The sequence below is a fragment of the Geotrypetes seraphini genome, chromosome 8, assembly GCF_902459505.1.
Source record: "Geotrypetes seraphini chromosome 8, aGeoSer1.1, whole genome shotgun sequence".
Taxonomy (NCBI): domain Eukaryota; kingdom Metazoa; phylum Chordata; class Amphibia; order Gymnophiona; family Dermophiidae; genus Geotrypetes; species Geotrypetes seraphini.
The window spans coordinates 96,749,377-96,768,599 of record NC_047091.1 but is presented as its reverse complement, the minus strand read 5'-3'; the positions used below and the strand labels follow the sequence as shown (position 1 = coordinate 96,768,599).

General features: G+C 41.4%; 1 protein-coding gene across 1 annotated transcript in view; it reads right to left on the bottom strand.

Moving 5' to 3' along the window:
* SIN3B (SIN3 transcription regulator family member B) overlaps positions 1 to 19,223 on the bottom strand; it is a 91,364-nt gene that overhangs the window by 8,918 nt on the left and 63,223 nt on the right. The window contains exons 14-18 of the mRNA XM_033956327.1: positions 14,625 to 15,243; positions 13,092 to 13,261; positions 10,717 to 10,890; positions 7,565 to 7,657; positions 3,490 to 3,584 (exon numbers count right to left, since the gene is read on the bottom strand). Of these exons, the coding sequence (XP_033812218.1) occupies positions 3,490 to 3,584; positions 7,565 to 7,657; positions 10,717 to 10,890; positions 13,092 to 13,261; positions 14,625 to 15,243 (1,151 nt within the window). The remainder of the gene's footprint in view (positions 1 to 3,489; positions 3,585 to 7,564; positions 7,658 to 10,716; positions 10,891 to 13,091; positions 13,262 to 14,624; positions 15,244 to 19,223) is intronic.

Genomic DNA, 19,223 nt, shown 5'->3' with positions numbered 1-19,223 from the left:
ATTAGAGCACCAAGGAAAGAAGTATAGATGGAGAAAAGAGGTCCCAGGAAAGAGCCCTGATGTACACCTACCCTAGCGGAATGGTGGCAGAGGAGGAGAGATGAGAAGAAAACCATTAGATAATAGAGCCCTGAACCCCAAGCGAGGACAGCGTATCGATGAGTAGGCGCGACTCTACAAACGGTGCCTAAATTTGATTGATGTGCAGTAGGTGCTGTTTTCCTCGGTGCCTACTGAGTTAGGCGTTGTTTATAGAATCAGGCCTAGTATGCCCAATAATAGTCGATCCAAGTTTTGATCATGCCACAAGATTATCATATTCTGATCATGATCAGACTGTAATGGTTTAATTTTACCCGAGTTGCTCACATCTGCAGAAGAGGCAGCTGCCTGAGAATGAAAGGTTATACAGGTGTCTTTGTACCATTATAAAATTCATACCTAGGACTATCCCCTACAGTGAGCAAATTCTCACGCACGAACCTCTCTCTCCTGCAAGGTATAAGTGTATGCATGCACTCTACTTTCCTCATTCTACCACTTTAGCATCTAAATCTAAGTGCACCTGTGCAATAAGATTATAGAATACTAGCCCTTGAGTGTGCATTGGTGCTAGCTGGGCACTACACAATATATAATTAGCATGCAACATAGTGCTTAGTGCATAAATACATGTGCAGAGGAGGAAGCCCTGGGTGTGTCCTAGTATTGAAGCATGTGACATATAGAATTCTGTAAGTTATGCACTAAGTTGCCACCTTCGGGTGTGCATGTTTATGCTTGCTATTGACATAGCGTTATGCTAGTTTTATTGAATCTGCTTCCAGGATTTTGGAATAACAGGAAAGGAAGATGTGCCTGGTCTATTGCCTCTGTTTTTGGGTCTGCAGTTGTTACAGCAGGCCCTTCCAGTGGTTTTGAGGATTGTACAGTCTTATTATATGTCTGAGTATATTTTGAATGTGTATGTTTTTATTGTAACCCGCTTAGGCATTAAGCAGGGAAGAAATTTATAAATACTGTGAGTGGCCATGCCTATATGCTAAAAGCTAAACTTCTATAATGCAATCTGGGTGTCCAGACGCCATTATAAAATTACCAGTCAGTATGCTGCATCATGGCACCCTTTAGAGAACTGCCTCTTACACATATACCTGTGTATCTTATAAAGTACATGCATACATCATAACCCTATCCAAAGTACCCTAAATGCTCACACAGATTTATTGGTTAAAAAATGCTTCTCGTTACTATGGAAACTTAGAACCATCAGAAAATACTTTGATGCAGCATCTTTCCGCTTACTGGTTCAATCTTCCATCTTAAGCATGCTCGATTATTGCAACATTATTTACTCTGGATCCTTCAAAAAAACCATTCTAAGACTCAGAGTCATTCAAAATTCGGCAGTTCGACTGATTTTTGGGCTGAAGAAATGGGAACACATAAGCCTCTATTATCAAAAACTCCATTGGCTGCCCCTGGAGGCGCAAATTCTGTTTAAGTTCTCCTGTCTGTGTTATAAATCAATATTTGGTCTGGCCCCCACTTATCTAGTTTCCCAATTTAACCTGGCAAGTTCTATTAGGCCCACACAAAGAATGCATCCATTCACCTATCCGACAATAAAGACCTGCCACTACAAAAGATTCCTGGACAGAACCCTTGCCTTCCAGGCAGGCAAATGGAATGATTGGCTGAGTAACGTTATCACGCTCTCTTCAACCTACTTCAATTTCAGAAAATTGGCCAAAACGAGTTTATTCAATCGATTTGTAAACCAAGAATTTTTATAGCTCTGCTATTCCAACCAGTAACCTTAAGAACTATATAGCTTTCCACTTCTTTCATTATATAAGATTGTATTGATGACTCTGAATTGTGACCTCTTCGCTGATTGTCCAGCGCTTCTTTGTTGTAAACTGCCTTGAACTTCATGGCTTTGGCGGTATATAAGAATAAAATTATTATTATTATTCATAATGCTCATATTATCCTTTGTGCCAGACTGCAGGCACTAAGAAGTGCTTTTCAGTTGTATAATTTTATAAAAGCTGTTTAACATACGAGTAATTTATTTTTTAAAAATGTTCTTCTTAACAAAAAGGTGAGCAGACCAAAATCAGACTTTAGTTTTCTAAAGTAGTCCAAAGCAAATTATATCAGCAACATTACCGGAGGGGTAAAAACTAATGTCCAATTTTTGGACATTTAGAATGCTAAAAGTTGATTAAAAAAACATTATGGGGCTCATTTTTTAAAAAAAGACAGATGTCCAAAAGATGGCATAAACCAGCACTTGGACGTCTTACTAGTCAAAACATCTAAGTGGCCATTTTCAAAACTTGACTTTCTAGACATCTTTCTGGTTGTTTTGTCTCCAGTGTGTCTAAGTCTTAATGGGCGTGTTAGAGGCACATTTTGGGCGGGCTTAGGACTTGTATGTTCTGCAGGAATAATCCACCTTTTAACAAAATGTCCAGGGTACCCTTTAGACCAGGGGTGTCCAATGTCGGTCCTCGAGGGCCGCAGTCCAGTCGGGTTTTCAGGATTTCCTCAATGAATATGCATGATATCTATTTGCATGCAGTGCTTTCAATGCATATTCATTGGGGAAATCCTGAAAACCCGACTGGACTGCGGCCCTCGAGGACCGACATTGGACACCCCTGCTTTAGACATTTGGGGTAGACCTGTTTCTAAAAACGAATAAGGGTCATAAAGGTGCCCGAACTGATCAGATGATCTCTAGAGGAATTAAGGCATGACCCCCCTCTTACTCTTCCAGTAGTTACCGACCCCCTCCCACCACCCAAAGATGTGAAAGAAATAGTACATTCTAGCCTAGGGGTGTGGAACTCCGGTCCTCGAGGGCCAGAATCCAATCGGGTTTTCAGGATTTCCCCAATGAATATGCATTGAAAGCAGTGCATGCAAAATAGATCTCATGCATATTCATTGAGGAAATCCTGAAAACAGCTTCAAATGGGCCAAACAGACACAGTTCAGAGGGGTACTCCAAAGAGTACTACAGTGAATGTCACATTAAAAAGTCCCATGTACAAGTCACTATATATAACCTGCTTATATTGTATGGTGCCCTCCAAAACCCACTGAACCTACATAAAGATGACACATGTTGTGGTGTATAGGTGGGTACAGTAAGTTGGAGGGGTGTTTTTAAATGGTAAGGGGGGGGGTACATTTTTTTTTGTATCTTCGCTACATAAGACACACCGAGATTTCCACCCACTTTTGGGTGGGAAAAAAGTGCGTCTTATGGAGTGAAAAATACGGTACTTTAGAATACTTCAGTATCTCTTTGGTCTGCTCACCTTTTTGCCAGTTTGGATCTTGCAGACCATTTATCTGTTTGTTTCCTGGGACCCATAAAATTACCCTCTGTATACCCTGGATCAGAAAATATACAATAGAGCCTGGTCAACCACTGTAATGAACAAAAGGTGTACTGCAAACATCACCGCTTACCGTTGCAAAAACACAGGCTTCAGTAAGAATCCATCATTGTGACTGCTCTGTGACCCTTCCACTCCAACATACTGTTCCATGTAATTGGCCAAGTGCTTAAGAAAAATTGAAACAGGAAAAAATACAAAGGTTTCATTTCTGGCTTTTGCTTTTGTAACATACAGGGAAGTAAGTTTCCAAGCTCTGAATTGAACAGAAGTTGGTAAGTTCACATTAGAAGAAACAAGGGTCATTAACCAGACTTCCGAATTTTCTGTTAATAAAATAAATAGGAGTATGAACCCAGCCTGTGTTGAACTAGTAAACCTTTCACTTCAAACACAATAAGAACTACCTGAAACAGAAACCTAAATGGCAATTCATTTCTGTACTAGTCTCAAAAATTATTTTAAAAAAATATAATTTTGCAAAAACACAAAGGTTTTACAAGTTTTGCTCTTGAATGCACAAAAGAGAGAAATCCAAAAATCATATTGAATTATAAGCCATCTGAGGTGCAAATGCTGCAAGCATGCAATCCATCCTGAACATATTTATGCATGGATTAAAGAAAAGCAAGGGGCTATTTTTCCTTTAATATGCTAGTGACATTAGTGCTGTGAAAAGTATTAAAAGACTGAGGCTCTGATTCTATAAATGACACCTAACTGTTAAGACGCCATTGAGCAGAAATGTCAATCAGCCGCTAGGCGCTGTTTATAGAATCGTGCCTAACGGCACCTAACTGATCTCAGGCATCAGTAGGCATTAAGGGCCTGATTCTGTACAGGACGCCAGTCTTGGCAGCTGCCTAAGAAGCAGCTGAGAATCATGTGTCATGTGTAGAAAGGGTAGAATCATATCTACCTTTAAAAAAGACACCTTACCCTCCCATTCTCTAAGCGTCACCTATGTCAACTGATGCAGGTTAGAGAATCGCGCCTGCCTGATCACAAAGACAGGTGGCTCAGCCACCTATCTTTGACGAGGGATCCCTTGCCATCAGCTGATCGCCGCACAGAAATCCCTGATCAGCTGAGCTTGCAAACTGTGTCTTCAGAAGAGTCCTGCCGACTCAGCTGATCGGGAGGAAATTCCCTTGCCACTATCAGCTGAACTGGCTGTGGAGGGTAGAGGACTTTCCCCCCTCCCGACACCCACCCCCAAGATAGGCAGGAAAGAGTGGGCATCCCTCTTGCCAAATCCCCCCCTCCAACACTGGCAGGAGGGATGCCCACTCCCTCCTACTGCTGAGCCCCCTCAAACTCCCAACACCCCACCCCAAACACCCTCCTGCCGATCTCGGGAGTAGGTGTCAGGGGTCCTCTGCCCATCACAGCCGGCCGAGCTGATCCCAGCAGGGGAATTTTCCCCGATCAGCTGAGCCGTCAGGACTCTTCGAAGCCACAGTTTCAGGGAGTCCTACCAGCTCAGCTGATCAGAGATTCCCATGCTGTGAACAGCTCAACCAGCTGCAGTGGCTATTTTTATGATTGGGAAATGTAGGCCAGCATTTTGCAAGTCTACATTTTAGGCGTTTGTTGTAGGTCTACATAGATGTATGGGGACACTTAAACACGCCCAGGGCAACATCTGGGAAAAACCACACCCATGCCCTGCCATGGGTGTCCTTAAGTGTCCCTATGTATTTCTGTAGACCTGCGACAGATGCCTACAATGTAGACGTCCTTCCTTGCCTGAGTTTTTTTTTAGAAAATGTGCGACCCAACTGGCTGCCAGACAGCACTAGGACGCCTACCGACGCCTAAAATTTGGATGCATGGTTAGAGAATCAGGCCCTAATAAATCCATCTCCATGCAAATCATTTGCATGCAAACTTGATAGCGCATCGATCACTGCTGGAGAATCAGCCACAGAATCAGCCAGTATCTTTAAGTGCATCTAGCCCTTAGCAGTTTCTCTGCAAGCCCCCTAGTCCTACTATTTTTGGAAAAGAGTAAACAAGCAATTCACATCTACCCTTTCTACTCCACTCAATATTTTATAGACCTCCATCATATTACGCCTGAGCTGTTTCTTCTCCAAGCTGAAAAGCCCTAGTCACTTTAGCCTTTCCTCGTCCTATCCTTTTTTATCATTTTCATCGCCCTTCTCTGTCTTTTCTAATTCCACTATATCTTTTTTAAGATATGGTGACTATGATGGGTATGATATGTTATGTATTGCTGACAATATGTGGTACATTGGTGAATTAAATATAAAATATAAATGCTCTAGTTGATGAGGATCGCCGAGCTCTGTCAGCTGAAAACTTCCTCCAAAGATGGTCAAAACTTCCTTTTACTAAGCTTGGCAGAAAGAAGCAATGTCCCTGAGCCACAAATTCTGGCACCTCAGTGGCTCAAGGATTCTGCCGCACTTGGTAGAAGGGAGTTTCAGTCACCTTTGGAGGAGGTCCTTAGCTGGCAGTGATTGGGGATCCCCACCAGCTACAGCAATAAATTTAAGTTAATAAATTCAAATTTTTTTTTTTACCTTTGTTGTCTTGATATTTATTTTTTCATCAAGTTAGTTCCAGTTTCTCTTTTTTGCTTTCCTGCCTTCTGCAAATTCTTTTTCAAGCTGCTCATTCCCATTTGTCTTTTTTCCTCTCTCCTGTCTTGTTCCATTTCAGCACTACAACTGCCTCTGACATACTGACCTTTCCATTTAGCACTTCTCCCCTTTTTTCTTTTCTACCTCAGTCCACTCTCAAAATTCAATCTTTCTCCCTTGTCTATCAAATTTCCATCTTCTCTCACCCATTCTTCTGTTCCCTTCCATCTTCAGTCTACCTGGGCAGGTACACTCCCATGAGACTCCCACAGGAACTACTTCCATCCCTGCAGGATCCCCACTAATCCTGTTCCCATGCAGCTGTCTAGTTTAGAGAAGCCACTGCTAAGAAGTAGTATGCAAATCTTTACCTATATTGAGCAGAGGCATTCCCAGTATTGTCAGAACTACCCACACTGTTTTGGTCAAAGAAAACATGCACAAAAAAAAAAAGCTGCATTATTTCTGCAGTTACTTTATCCTTAGACTATTTAAGGAGAAAGCACATGTGTACATTGACTTTGAAAACAGGCGTCACCTCAAAGGGATGCTAAGGGTATATTCCATCTTAATTGACAATTATTACTAGATGGTGAAGAGGGATGCCTGGGCAGTGACCCCATGATGAGGGGTGTTTGGCCAGTGGGCCCTATGAAATGCTGCCACTATCTACAAGTGCAAATTAAAAGACGTTTCTATTGAACATTTTCTACTGTGGCTAAGATGAACCTGTGGTCAGAAAAGTTTCGTTTCTCAAGGAGAGGGCCAAGCCTTACAGAAAAATCAGGTGACAATGGTCAACTGTCAGCACATCTTGTGACCCAATGGCCATCACCAACTGCCACTGCACATCTGGACAAAGGACCTGTCTGCAGGAAAACCACAGAGAGCAAGAAGCAACTCTCCAGATATGGGCACAGGAACAAGGGGGGCAATGAGGGAAAGGGCAGTACAGAAGCAATTTTGCACCAACTGAAATAATCCTGGGGTGGCACAGGATATAGGGGTGTAGACCAACATAAAGCCTATATATTGGGCTTCCCTTCCTGCTTTTTCCTTAGAGACCCCCATACATTCAGACACTGCCGGCTTCAGTTTGTATACTCTCTCTCTCTCTCCATTGCATTTCCTATCTGATAGTACAGCTTGTCACTGGTGCGCTTCTGCTGTTACATTTTATATACTCTGATTACAAATAAATGTGTTGTCTGATTTGGAAATACAGTGCACATCTTGTCTGGGTCATTCCCATAGCCGGGAGCAACACTGAAGGACTAAGCAGCTGCCTTTCAATGGGAAGATACCTACTGTATTTCTTTGAGGGGATAAGCAAACAACTGGACAAAGGTGACCCTATAGACATCGTATAGCTGGATTTCCAAAAAGCTTTTGACAAGGTACCCCACGAGCGCCTACTAAAGAAGCTGTGGAGCCACGGGGCGGAAGGGGACGTGCACAGATGGGTCAAAAATTGGCTGGCATATCAGAAAAGCCATCAACATGATATATAAACCTTCAGATTCCCCATCCGATTCTTACCTGAACTTCTACAGGGTCTTCTGTTTGAACTTCTTCCGTATCCAGTAACTCTATGGTCATTATTATCTGCCCTTTCCTCTGCAAGAACATTACCTAAAAGGCCACAGCACAAAAAAAAAACAAAAACCTTGAGAAAAATAATCTGCAAAATTTCCACTAATTAAAGTCAGTGCTGCACTCTTTACTGTGCTGTATAATCAAAAATGGGAGACCTCATAGGTATTTGGGATTGTGAAGAAAAGTTTATCTAACTACCCTATTTACTAATAAAAAAAAAATCAAAATCTTATTTTCCTTTCTTTTGTTTTATATCTATTATCTTAAAGACAATTAACCAGGCAACCACACTGTGCACCTATGACATTTAGGCTTTATATTTTGATTGGTTTAGCTGATACAGCTCTTCTACAGATCATTCTAGGGTGCAAATACCACAGAAGTAGTTGGGAGTTAAATCCGAATTGATTCCCTTGGTTCTACCATCACACAAACAGTGCAACATGCTTATTGAGGCTAACCAGGAATGTATTGCTTTGAAAATGTCAGCAAGAGTGATGGATGCTTTATTTTAAGCCCAGGTTCATGACTGAATCAAACTAAACCACAAAAAGTCAATTGTCTGAACTGTCCTCTCTGTAACACTGGAAGATTTCACCTTTCTACTGTCTTCTCTTCTAGACAAGATATAAAACATGTTTTTCTCGGCTACAAATTTATGAGTCAATTACCAGATTTATATAGGTAGAAATTAGGGCTTACTTGCTAATTTCTTTCCTTAGTTCCATCAGACCAATTCAGAACATTTTGATGCCAAGTCTCACAAGGTCCTCTTGCAATTTTTCCAATCCTCTTGCGATTTAACAACTTATGTCATCAGCAAATTTACTTATCTCTAGATCATTGATAAGTAAAGTCAAACCTCGGTTTACGAGTAACGCGGTTTGCGAGTGTTTTGCAAGACGAGCAAAACACTCTTGCAAATTGTGCCTCGCAAACCGAGCACTGACTTGATTTGCCCGCCCCCACCCCCGACAACTGGCATCACCTGCCCATCCAAACCCTTGCCGCAATCTGGCACTGGCATGCAGCACCAACCCACAAGACGTGCCAGTGCCGGAAGAGCCTGCCTTTTGCCGCTGATCCCTGCTGGGCTGGGCCTTGAGCATCTGCGCATGCTCAAGGCCTTCTGGCTCCCACTCTCTCCGGGCAGGCAGCCTTGTGCGACGCTCTGCCGCAAGGGAAAAGAACAGGACTTGGAGGCAGCTGCGTCAGCAGTCACTGCTCACGGAGACCAGGCAGACAACTGTGTCCAGTGAGGGAGGGCACCAGAATGAAAAAAAAGGTAATGGGGTGGGGAGGTATTCAGCTCCATATTTCCGCCTCCTTTTGGGGGGTGGAAAAAGTACGTCTTATGGAGCGAAAAATACGGCAGTTCATTTAGCTGAAATGGCCAACCTCCTTAAGAGGTATGTAAATGTATATAGGGTATTTAGTGGCAATAGGACAACTGATTTGGTATAAACATGTGCATATAAATAGGATGATGAATTATTGGCATAACCATGCCAGTATTAATAACTCTGTAACATCACCACAGAGCTCTGGGTAGTTACAACACTGAATTTTTAGAGTGAATAAAAAACACTAAAGGTGAAGACAGCTACATGAATCCAACCCAGCCCCTCCACACAATGCATTCCCTTGGTCAAAAGTGAGGGCAGGCACAGGAGCCATGCAGCCAGCCATAATTATTGAAGTAAGCTCAGCCACAACCTGACTCACGCTCACTTGTCCCAATAGCTAATATTAAATGGATAAAAAGAACTAATCCACAAGATTGAATCCTGAATTAACTGTGTTGCATTTTACATCCCTAGTGAACAAATCCATAGAGGAATTTAAAACCAAGCAGAACATTATCCAAGAAGGAAATGGACACATTAACAAGAAATGTAGTCTTAATAAGTCACAATATTTTAGATGGTTGCAATTGAAGCAGGCCATTCAGGTAGGGTTCCCTGACTGGAAAAATCTTATTAATTATCATAGTCTGGAATTCTTATGCTTTCAGATGGATTCTATGGATCATAGAGCCGCACAGTGGTATAAATTAATATCTGGATTAGTAAATAAAAAGCCAAAAAATGGTCTTAGAGACATTTGGAGCATTGAGATTAAGCATCAAATTAATGCATCTCAATGGCCACGACTTTGGTCTTGGAGGTTAAGATGTACGGTGTCAGCATCTATGAGACAAACTTGGTTTTTGCATAGAGCTTTTTGAACCCCTGTTCGTTTGCAAAAAATAGATAGCTCTAAGTCTAATAGATGTTGGCATTGTCATCTTGAAGTTGGGACATTAGATCATCTTTTATTCTATTGTCCATATATTTTATCATTTTGGAAATCAATTTGGCCTCAAATTAATAGGATGTTAGAAAATCCGGTAGCCTTGACATATGATACTATTTTATTTGGAACAACTATGAGAGCAAGGAGTCAAATCTCGTCAAATAACAACAAACTTTTATTTATTTTGACTGGAGTAGCAATACAGCAAATAACATACAATTGGAAAAAGTATGACAGGTTAAATTACAATTTCTGGTGGAATTCTGTATGTCATATATACAAAATGGAACTCACTATAGCAACGCAAAAAGGTTATTTTAGTAAATTTCAGAAAATCTGGGGACCATTAACTGATTTTTGTAATGAATGATTAACTTTTCTCATGATAAGATATTTGATTAGGGGGGAAATGGGTGGGCTTTACTTGTTGTTATTTCATAATACAGGACTATTTGAATAGTTTTACAGTAATGATACTTTTATGTATTATTGAGTAGGGAGGGAGGGGAGGGGAGGTTATTCTATTCAATAAGAATAATTTAAATATTAGATTTCTTACATAATTTTTAAAATATTACAGAATATTAATTTGTTATGAAATGTTATACTTAAAGCATATATGTGTATCTTTAAGTTCATACGAGTTTAACTGCTACACTTGTTGTAACATGCAAAAATGAATAAAGAATTTAAAACAGAAATGTATTTCTGAAGACAAGCAGACTGACTACAGGACGCATCTGTAACTATACATACGTACATCCACAATCCCCATTTCTGGTGCATCACTCCCTTCTTACCTTGAAACAGTTTTCATCAGTCATGTAGTGTTCAGCTTTCCACTGGTAGCTAGTCTCCTTGGCCGCTCGCACACATTGTGAAGAAAGGTTCCCCCCAGCAGCTCCCTGCTTCTTCTCACTCAGATACAGCTCCACCACCTTCAAGCAGACATCGTCACTCACCAGATGATGCAGCTGAACCCCAAAACAAGGGTGATGAAAGAAGATGAGGAAGAGGGAAAGAGTCTATAATGGCAGTTAAACAGAGCTCATGGAGTCTAACACACAAGCTTGTGCAAATTGAAGCTTTTTTTTTTTTTTTGCATGATTGAAAAAAAAAAAAAAAAACCAACCCCACTTCTTCCCTTTTAACACGCAATGTCTTACCACAAAGCTTTTAGTCATTCAAAAATCCTTCAGTGACCAACTGCCAATTTACCTAACCAGTGATAAAAATTAGTGGTCAAGTCAAGTTTCCTTGTTGCTATAGGTTACATGACCATTATTCTGTTTCAATGACATCACTGATATTACAATCATTCTGGTGTAATAATCCTAACAGTATAATTAATTGGCAGACAAGAAAGACAGGTATTTTCAGCTTGTCTTTTCTATGAGCCTAGCATCCATTTAGTAAAAAGGACCGGTGGAAAGCCAGTTAACTTAAGTCAGTAAACCTTTATATACTTATTTTCTAAAGATAATTAGCTGCCTGAGAGCAGTATCTGTCACATGTGCTTCTTTTACAAACCACAGGACCAGAAAGGGAAATGCCATGAACTGACTGGTAGAAATGGAACATATACTCAGCTCAGACTGGAAAAAGGCAATGAAAGTGTAGAGGGTCAAAGTAGTGATGAAGGTTGTGGGTTTCACAGCCCTGCACATAATTTACAGGAGAAAAGCTAATGGTGGTCATTTTAGAAGGGCTATTCATATTTCAAGACACGCATAACCCAACATGTAAAACATTTTTCTAGCATAAAAGTCTATGTTTCCACGCTAGAAAGGACATGCATGTCTCAAACAGGAGTGTGTGCTAATGGCAAGGAGGTGTGATCTGGGCATATTTTGGGTGGGACTAGGGCATGCCCACAAGATACACGTTTATCCCCTATTTCAAAAGAGGAATGAATGTGTATGCCTTAACACCTTGATATCAGGATTTACACTTGGTCTGACCCATGAACAAGTTATGAAAAGGTGTCAGTTTGGACAGATGCCCTTATATGGAAGTTTGACTCCTAATCTCCACACCCTAGACCACCAGGGTACCCCCACCGAGTAATCCTCAGAATTGGATGAAAGGAATTTTTCAACTGGTCTAGTGGAGGGTGGAGGCATGTTGCTGGGAGACGGGTCTGATATCAGGGACAATACAAGTGTAGTTTTGCAAAATGGTAGCCATACATGTATTTGTGATGCCACTTGGCTGTTATTCTGCCACCTATACGCGTAACTGGCAGCAAAAACGTTTAAACCCTAGTGTTGTCCTCCTCTATGTCTTAGATGTTTAAGGTACTAAAATAGCTCCTCCCCTCTCTGTGTGGATAGCACCTTAGCCTATACCATTTCCCAACTCACTTAAATGGTTCTTCCTGGGAGCTAAACATGCATACCTGCTCTTGTGAAATGTCACATTATTTGATGGCCTTCACTTTCATGTCAGTTCCACTCATGATCTAAAATGGCACTATACACGTATGGTGGTTCCTAACGAGCAATAAATGTCCCAAACCCCTTCCACAGTCATCAATTTCACTTGATTTTCTGACTTCATTCTACTCTTTGTAGGCGAATCCATCGCAAGGGGTAATTGCAGTTTTAACATCTCTGCTATTCTATCCCATGCTTTCTTGAATTCCAATATTGTCCCTATCTCCGTAAGGAAGCTGCTTCATACATCCACCACCTTTTCCCATCCATCTCCTTATACCTACATCCTATGACACCATACTCACTAGGGTTAAACTGGATCAGGGAATTAATATCAAATGTCACCATTATTTATTTATCTCCCCTGCCCTCTTTCCAAGCCCCCTTCTCAGAGTAAGAAATCAAATGGGTACAAACCAATGAAAAGAGGTGACCAACTTAATTTTTCAATTTACCACTGGACATAGGATGACTGGCCTCCCATCCATCTCATTACTTTGATTAGTTCACATGAAGTGCCACTACTTGTACCATGGAATTACACGTGGCCAAAAAGATTTCAATGGCACACAAAGCAGGAGTTTCACTTCACCAATGCCATATTCAGTCTCGTATTAAATCCCACAAATCATTTGCAAGTAACCAAGTTTCTTGGAAAAAGAATATTATGGAAATAAAGAAAAACTTCAATGGGTTCCTTTGAACAGCAGAAAATGAATATTCAGAGGTTAAGATCTCACCTGTCGTACAATATTCTGGATAAGTTTGTCCATGGTGAAGCCAATATATGCGTGGATTGTGAACATTTCCCTCAGGGTGTCCTCATACTGGGTTGCATCAATATTTCCAATGAGCAGGTTTCTTACCATATCTAAAAATGCTGGGTAGTATTCTTCTAATTCCACTTCACCTGAAAGCAGAAGTCTTAAAATACTCATCTTCTCAAAATATTCAATAAGATAGAATATGAGCAGTCGCTTTATATTTTACAGTACGTTAGTATTCATAGCCTATGACCCAGTCTGTCAAATTCCTCTTTTAGCTAGAATTTATTCCAAGCCAGACATTCACAAAGTGAAAGGACACATTTTGACCTTCTTCAATTCTGATGTATGCTGACCTCTGAGGGTGACACAGGTTATAACACATTTTCACGTTATTCAATTGATCATCTTAGCACAGGTGGACTACTGTAATGCTGTTCTTATAGGTCTGCCTGATAAACTTTTACATAAGCTTCAAGTTATACAAAATGCAGCAGCTAATTTTATTGGGGGGAGGGGTATGATCATGCAACTCCATATTTAGTTCAATTATACTAGCTGCCAGTAGGAGTCAGAGTCAAATTTAAGATTCTCACATTGGCATTTAAAAAACAATACTGTATATGGTCTAGGCCTAAACTATGTTAATGACATTATAACATTTTTAAAAATTCATATTCTGAGATAAAGTTGGTTATACCATCAAAGAAAGTTGTGAGAAGTAATAGAATTTTAGTAGGAAAAGGCCCAGAATTGTGGAGTTCATTACCTATAGATATCAGAATGATTAGCAATTACATGAAGTTTAGATGACTACTGAAAACATGCTTTTTCAAAAATATCTAACAATCTGTCTAAATGAAGTTTTTGGACGCATTATTTCTTATATTATTGACATTCATGATAAATAGTTGTTTTATAGAAATTGAATTTGATGTGTATTTCTCTTTTAACCTTGATGTACTCTGAGGATGATTTTTTAATTATCTTAAGATGAACTGTTTGAATGAATGAATGTTACTGTAATCCGCCTAGAATTGGAAAGGTAAGCAAAATATAAATGGCCATTTTAAATTAAATAACATGGGAAGTTTCATAAAGCCACAAAAAAGAAGATGATGAACAAAAGAGGCACATCACCCAACCAGGATAGGGTTTTCCTTTACCATACAAAGCTCAAAATCACAGTCCATGTTACACTGAACTAAAGCTTTTAAATACTGCTTAATCTCAGCCAAAAGGAAGGTGTGCTAGTGAATTAGTTACTGATAGCAAGGCATATGTTTCTAGAATAGCTTTGCAATTCATTTAATAATTATGAAACCATTAAAAGAAAAAAGCCAATGCAATGAATCGGGCTGGAGCATGTTCAGTTTCCACAATTAGCCTTACAATTTTCAGATAATTTTGTAAAGCAAAAGCGAACATTCACCGGTTACCTAAAATACATGCCCACCCATAAAAAAGTGTTTCCCTCTGTTTTCATGAATATTAACATTCTAGGCTTACTTGGTTGCTTCAGCCTGAGCTCCATCGCAGGATCATTTGCCTTTTCTTTCCTTCCCTCGCAGAGCAGATTCTCCCTATCTTTCTCATTTCGATACTCTAAAAGCTGCTTTTGAGCCTGACGATAAATCTTTAACAGCCTGGCACACAAAGTCTGGTGGAGGCGGAGAAAGAAATACCAGTTGTTGTTAGCGAAGAAGAGACTATAGACATCCTCCATGTTCCCATGATGCTCAGTCGGTGCCGCAGAAGCTGCTGCTGCTGCCACCACACAGGGCTCAACCTGATTCTCTGGTACACTAGTCTGAGGAGATGTTATAGTTTTTTTCCTGTGCTCGGCTGCCTCTGGCTCACACTCCATGCTGGGCTCCTGGTCATCATCAGATGACTCTTCAGAGACCTTTCGTAGGCGTGGCTGATGGAAGAAAAAGAGATCTGGGATGAAGTGATGAATGATTTGCTTGATGGTGTCCTTGTCTTCCTTCTGGATGGCTGGCTGCCGCTTCACATAGTAGCTGATGAGGGAGGCCGCATCATCCAGGATCTGTTTATCTTCATAGACAAAGATAAGGTGAGGCTCGCTTACTGTAGTATTGCGGCCTTCTGTGTGTTGCTCTTGATGCTTGATGGGATTTAAAGAGAAGAAAAACAAGAAGTTAGTAGAAAAAAATTTGTATTCAATAATTCTTCCATTAATAGCATCTGCCTAGGGAGCAACAGGCTTTTCTTAGTTTCTGGGCTCTTGCCCACCTAGTACTGGACACTAGAGTCACTTCCAGGGTAACTTTCAATCCATTTTATCAAGATAATTCTGTCTCTATTCCTGGTCCACAGCTTCACTGAAAATCTATCTTTAAAACAGATTTATGTAATACTGGATAAAGGATATTCATTAGGAAATGGTTAGTTAGATGAGGGACCAACATCTTAAATTAAATGGGAAAAAAACCCTCAAAACTTATGGCTTGGCAATTGGGTTACTAATATTTCTTTATATTCAATCATAAATGGATAGAATATTTTTTGGTTCATGACTAATGATTCTGCTATGATTTTTATGCTCAGATATCAAATATGGTAAAGATGGCTTTTCTAAAAATTTGAGGCATATAATAAACAGATCAGATTAGACCTCTTAACAGTATTTGAGAATACAGGTGCAGATCAACAGATGGTGCGCTTGGAAATCAGATGTCCCAACTTGTTTGGATTGAAGGAGACAAATGGTTGAGGTGAAAATCTATGTGGTTTTGTGTGTTGCAAGTAGAAAGCCAAAGCACGCTTACAGTCCAGAATATGAAGCTGTTTCTCCAGGATGAGAATGAGGCTTTGGAAAAACACTGGAAGTACAATAGATTGGTTGAGATGAAATTCTGAGACCTCTTTAGGTCGTACTCATTTAGGTCATCCTAAATGAGTACGAAGGACCACCTTGCCATGATGGAATACTGTGACAGGTGGGTCTGCAACTAAAGCGTGTAGCTCGCTGACCCTGTGAGCAGACATGAGAGCAATGAGAAAAAGCACTGTCCAAGTGAGATAGTGAAGATGAGCCATATCCATTGGTTCAAAAGGAGGCTTCATCAATTGAGCAAGGACAACATTGAGATCCCAAACCACTGGAGGAGGTTTGAGAGGCGATGTGACATTGAAAAGGTATTTCAGAATCTGGAAACCACAGGAAGAGCAGAAAGGGGTTTCCCTTCAATAGGCTGATGAAAAATAGCAATTGCACTGAGATGGACTCGAATGGATGTAGATTTGAGGCCTGATTGTGATAAGTGGAACAGGTAATCCTAATTAAAGACAAGGAGGAAGATTAAGGCTCCTTGTGATGAATGATGCTTCAAGCAGAAAATCTAGCCCATTTCTGATTGTAGCAATGTCTAGTGGCAGGCTTTCTAGAAGCCTCTAAAATATCCTGTACAGATTGAGAAAACTGTAAAGTGGTAATTAAGTCAAGAAGTACCAAGATGTCAGGTGTAGAGACTGCAGGTTGGATGAAGTAGAGACCCCTGACTCTATGTAAGCAGTGAGGGAAAAAAACTGGTAGAAGTAGAGGCTCCCTGCTGCTGATTTGAAGTAGAAGGGAGAACCAAAGGTTCGCTGGCCACCGAGGAGTTATGAAAAGGAGGATGGCAGGTGCCTGGTTGAATGTGAGCAATTGTATAAGAAGGAATGGAGACACGCAAAGAGGAACTGAAGCATCCATTTCCACAAGAAAGTTACTGAGTACAGTTGGTGAGGAGAGTAATTTCGGAGCAGAACTGAGGCAATGGTAGTGGAAAGACGCAAAGAGATCCATCAGAATAGTCTCCCACTGAGAAAAACATGAAGAAGAGACAAGTAAAGGACCTGCCAGACAATGCCGCACTGCTTGACTGTAGACAGCTGTCAGGAAGATGTCGTGAAGGACTGCCCAATTCCAAATCTAAAGAATTGCTAGGCAAAGAGAGAGAGCATTGAAGAACGCTCTGAGTGTCAACTGATTGAAGTGACATGAACGATCCGTGTGGACCAAATACCTTGAGGACGGAGACTGGCAAGATGAGCCCTCTAAGCAGAATTTAAAAGTCTGTCGTGAAGACTAGGCAATGAGGGGGCAGTTGAAAACAGAAAGCCCCTGGAGAAGTGGGAGAAAATATCCACTAGCGAAGGGACTGATTCAACGCAGAAATCATAGTAATATATTGAGAGAGTGGGTCGAAAACTGAGCCCACTGAGACGCCAGGGCTCACCGAGGAATTCTGAGGTGAAATCTGGCAAAAAGAGTCATATGAACGGCCGAAGCCATGCAACGTGGAAGAACCATCATGTGACTAGTTGATGAAGAGGGAAGGCTCTGAGAGGCACAGTGCCAAGGAGAGCTCCGAGGAACTGCAGAGTCTGATAGGGGCGTAACTGGGACTTCGGAAAGTAGGCTGCAAGACACAGAATTGTGATACCAAGAAATCTGTTGGAGTATAAAAAACCGCCTGAGAAAAGAAAATCTGATGAGGCAGTCATCCAGGTAAGGGACACCTGAAAACTATGAGTTTGCAGAGTTGCAGCAACTACAACTAGGCACCTGATGAATGCTCTAGAGATGAGGCCAGGCCGAAGAGAGCACTCTGATCTCACCTAAATCTAAGGAACTGCGAGAGGCTGGGGAAATGTAAGCCTCATGAGATCCAGAAAGCAGAACGAAGTCTGAAAAAATAATTGGATCCAAAAGAGATCACATATTCCCCGATTCCTTCAGAATATAGAAGGATGGGGGAAAATTGATATGCTTAAATATGCCAAAGGAACATGCTTGATGGACGGAGGCAATGCAACGGTTTGGAAGGATACTCTCCTGAAGAAAGGACTGGTGGCCCTGAATGAAATGTAGATAATAATCTGCAGTGAGCAGAGAGGTGACCCAGAGATCTCATAGAAAGAACACCCAATGGTCAGAAACAATGAAAACGACTCCCTAAGGGAGAGGAAAGGACAGAGCGAAACCAATGAAGGTGTTGCTCTGGTGATGAAAAAGAGAGAGAGATGAGAAGGAGGCACCTTCTGAGGAAAAAGAAAAAACGTCTGGGAGGTCTGAAGGCCGTGGAAGGCTTAGACCAGGTAGAAGGAAGCTATTGCTCATGCTCAAATAAGCAGAGGTAGCTGCTGTGAGAAAATAGAGAAGAATTTATTGCTGTGGCAATGAAATGAGACCAGATGTTTTGGTAGGAGCCGGTTCATGACTAAAAAGCGGAGGCCAGCAAGACACCACATTGCCACTGAGAAGGCAATGACTCGAGAGGAGAGAGGCAAGGCATAATATGCAACTTATGATAAAAAGTGCAAAGAAAAGCGGGCAAATTGTGGCGTGACATCAGTAAGTTGTGATGCAGACGATGGTCACGCTTGTCAAAGAGCTTGCCCCCGCTGCCAGGAAGGGCTGTGGCAAAAACATCAGCCGGACTGGATCTGAGCAAAGAAGAGGCCACAGAAAAAGATTTCCCAAAGGCATGACAGTAGACTATCTTGGATTGAGATTCCGAATGCGCCAGCCCAGGAGGAAGGGAAGATGGTGACTCAAAAAGCCCGTGAGGAAGAAGACCAGCCATGGACAATATGAAAGACTCCTCGAGAGAAGGAGACATACCACAGTCGTCCGAATACACTTTGGAGTGTTTGGAATCAGACTGCAACAAGATGTCCAGATGCTGAGGAATAGGGCCCCGGTCCGAAGAAAGAGGAGCTTGTGACTTCGTGCCGTTGTGCCTTGCTAAAAGTGAGGAGGAAGCCTCCATGGAGTACTGATACTCTGAACCAAGAAAAGAAGGTGCAGAATGCCTTGCAGGCACAACAGGTACCCTCGACAAAGAGGGTGGAGGCCTCGAAGAGCCTCGATGCCTGGAGAATCGAGACCTGTCTCAAGAGGAGGACCTGGAACTCGATGTGTACCTCAACAGAAAACTCAGAAAGCAGTCTCATGATCGAGGGAGGGCACACTGGGAAGATGAATGTCGAGGAGACCTCGCCCTATGCCTCGAAAAGGGCAACGCCTTATATGAGGAAGAAGGGCTAACAATTGGAGGACGAGGACGTGACACCAAAAAGGATTCAGCTCCTTGCGAC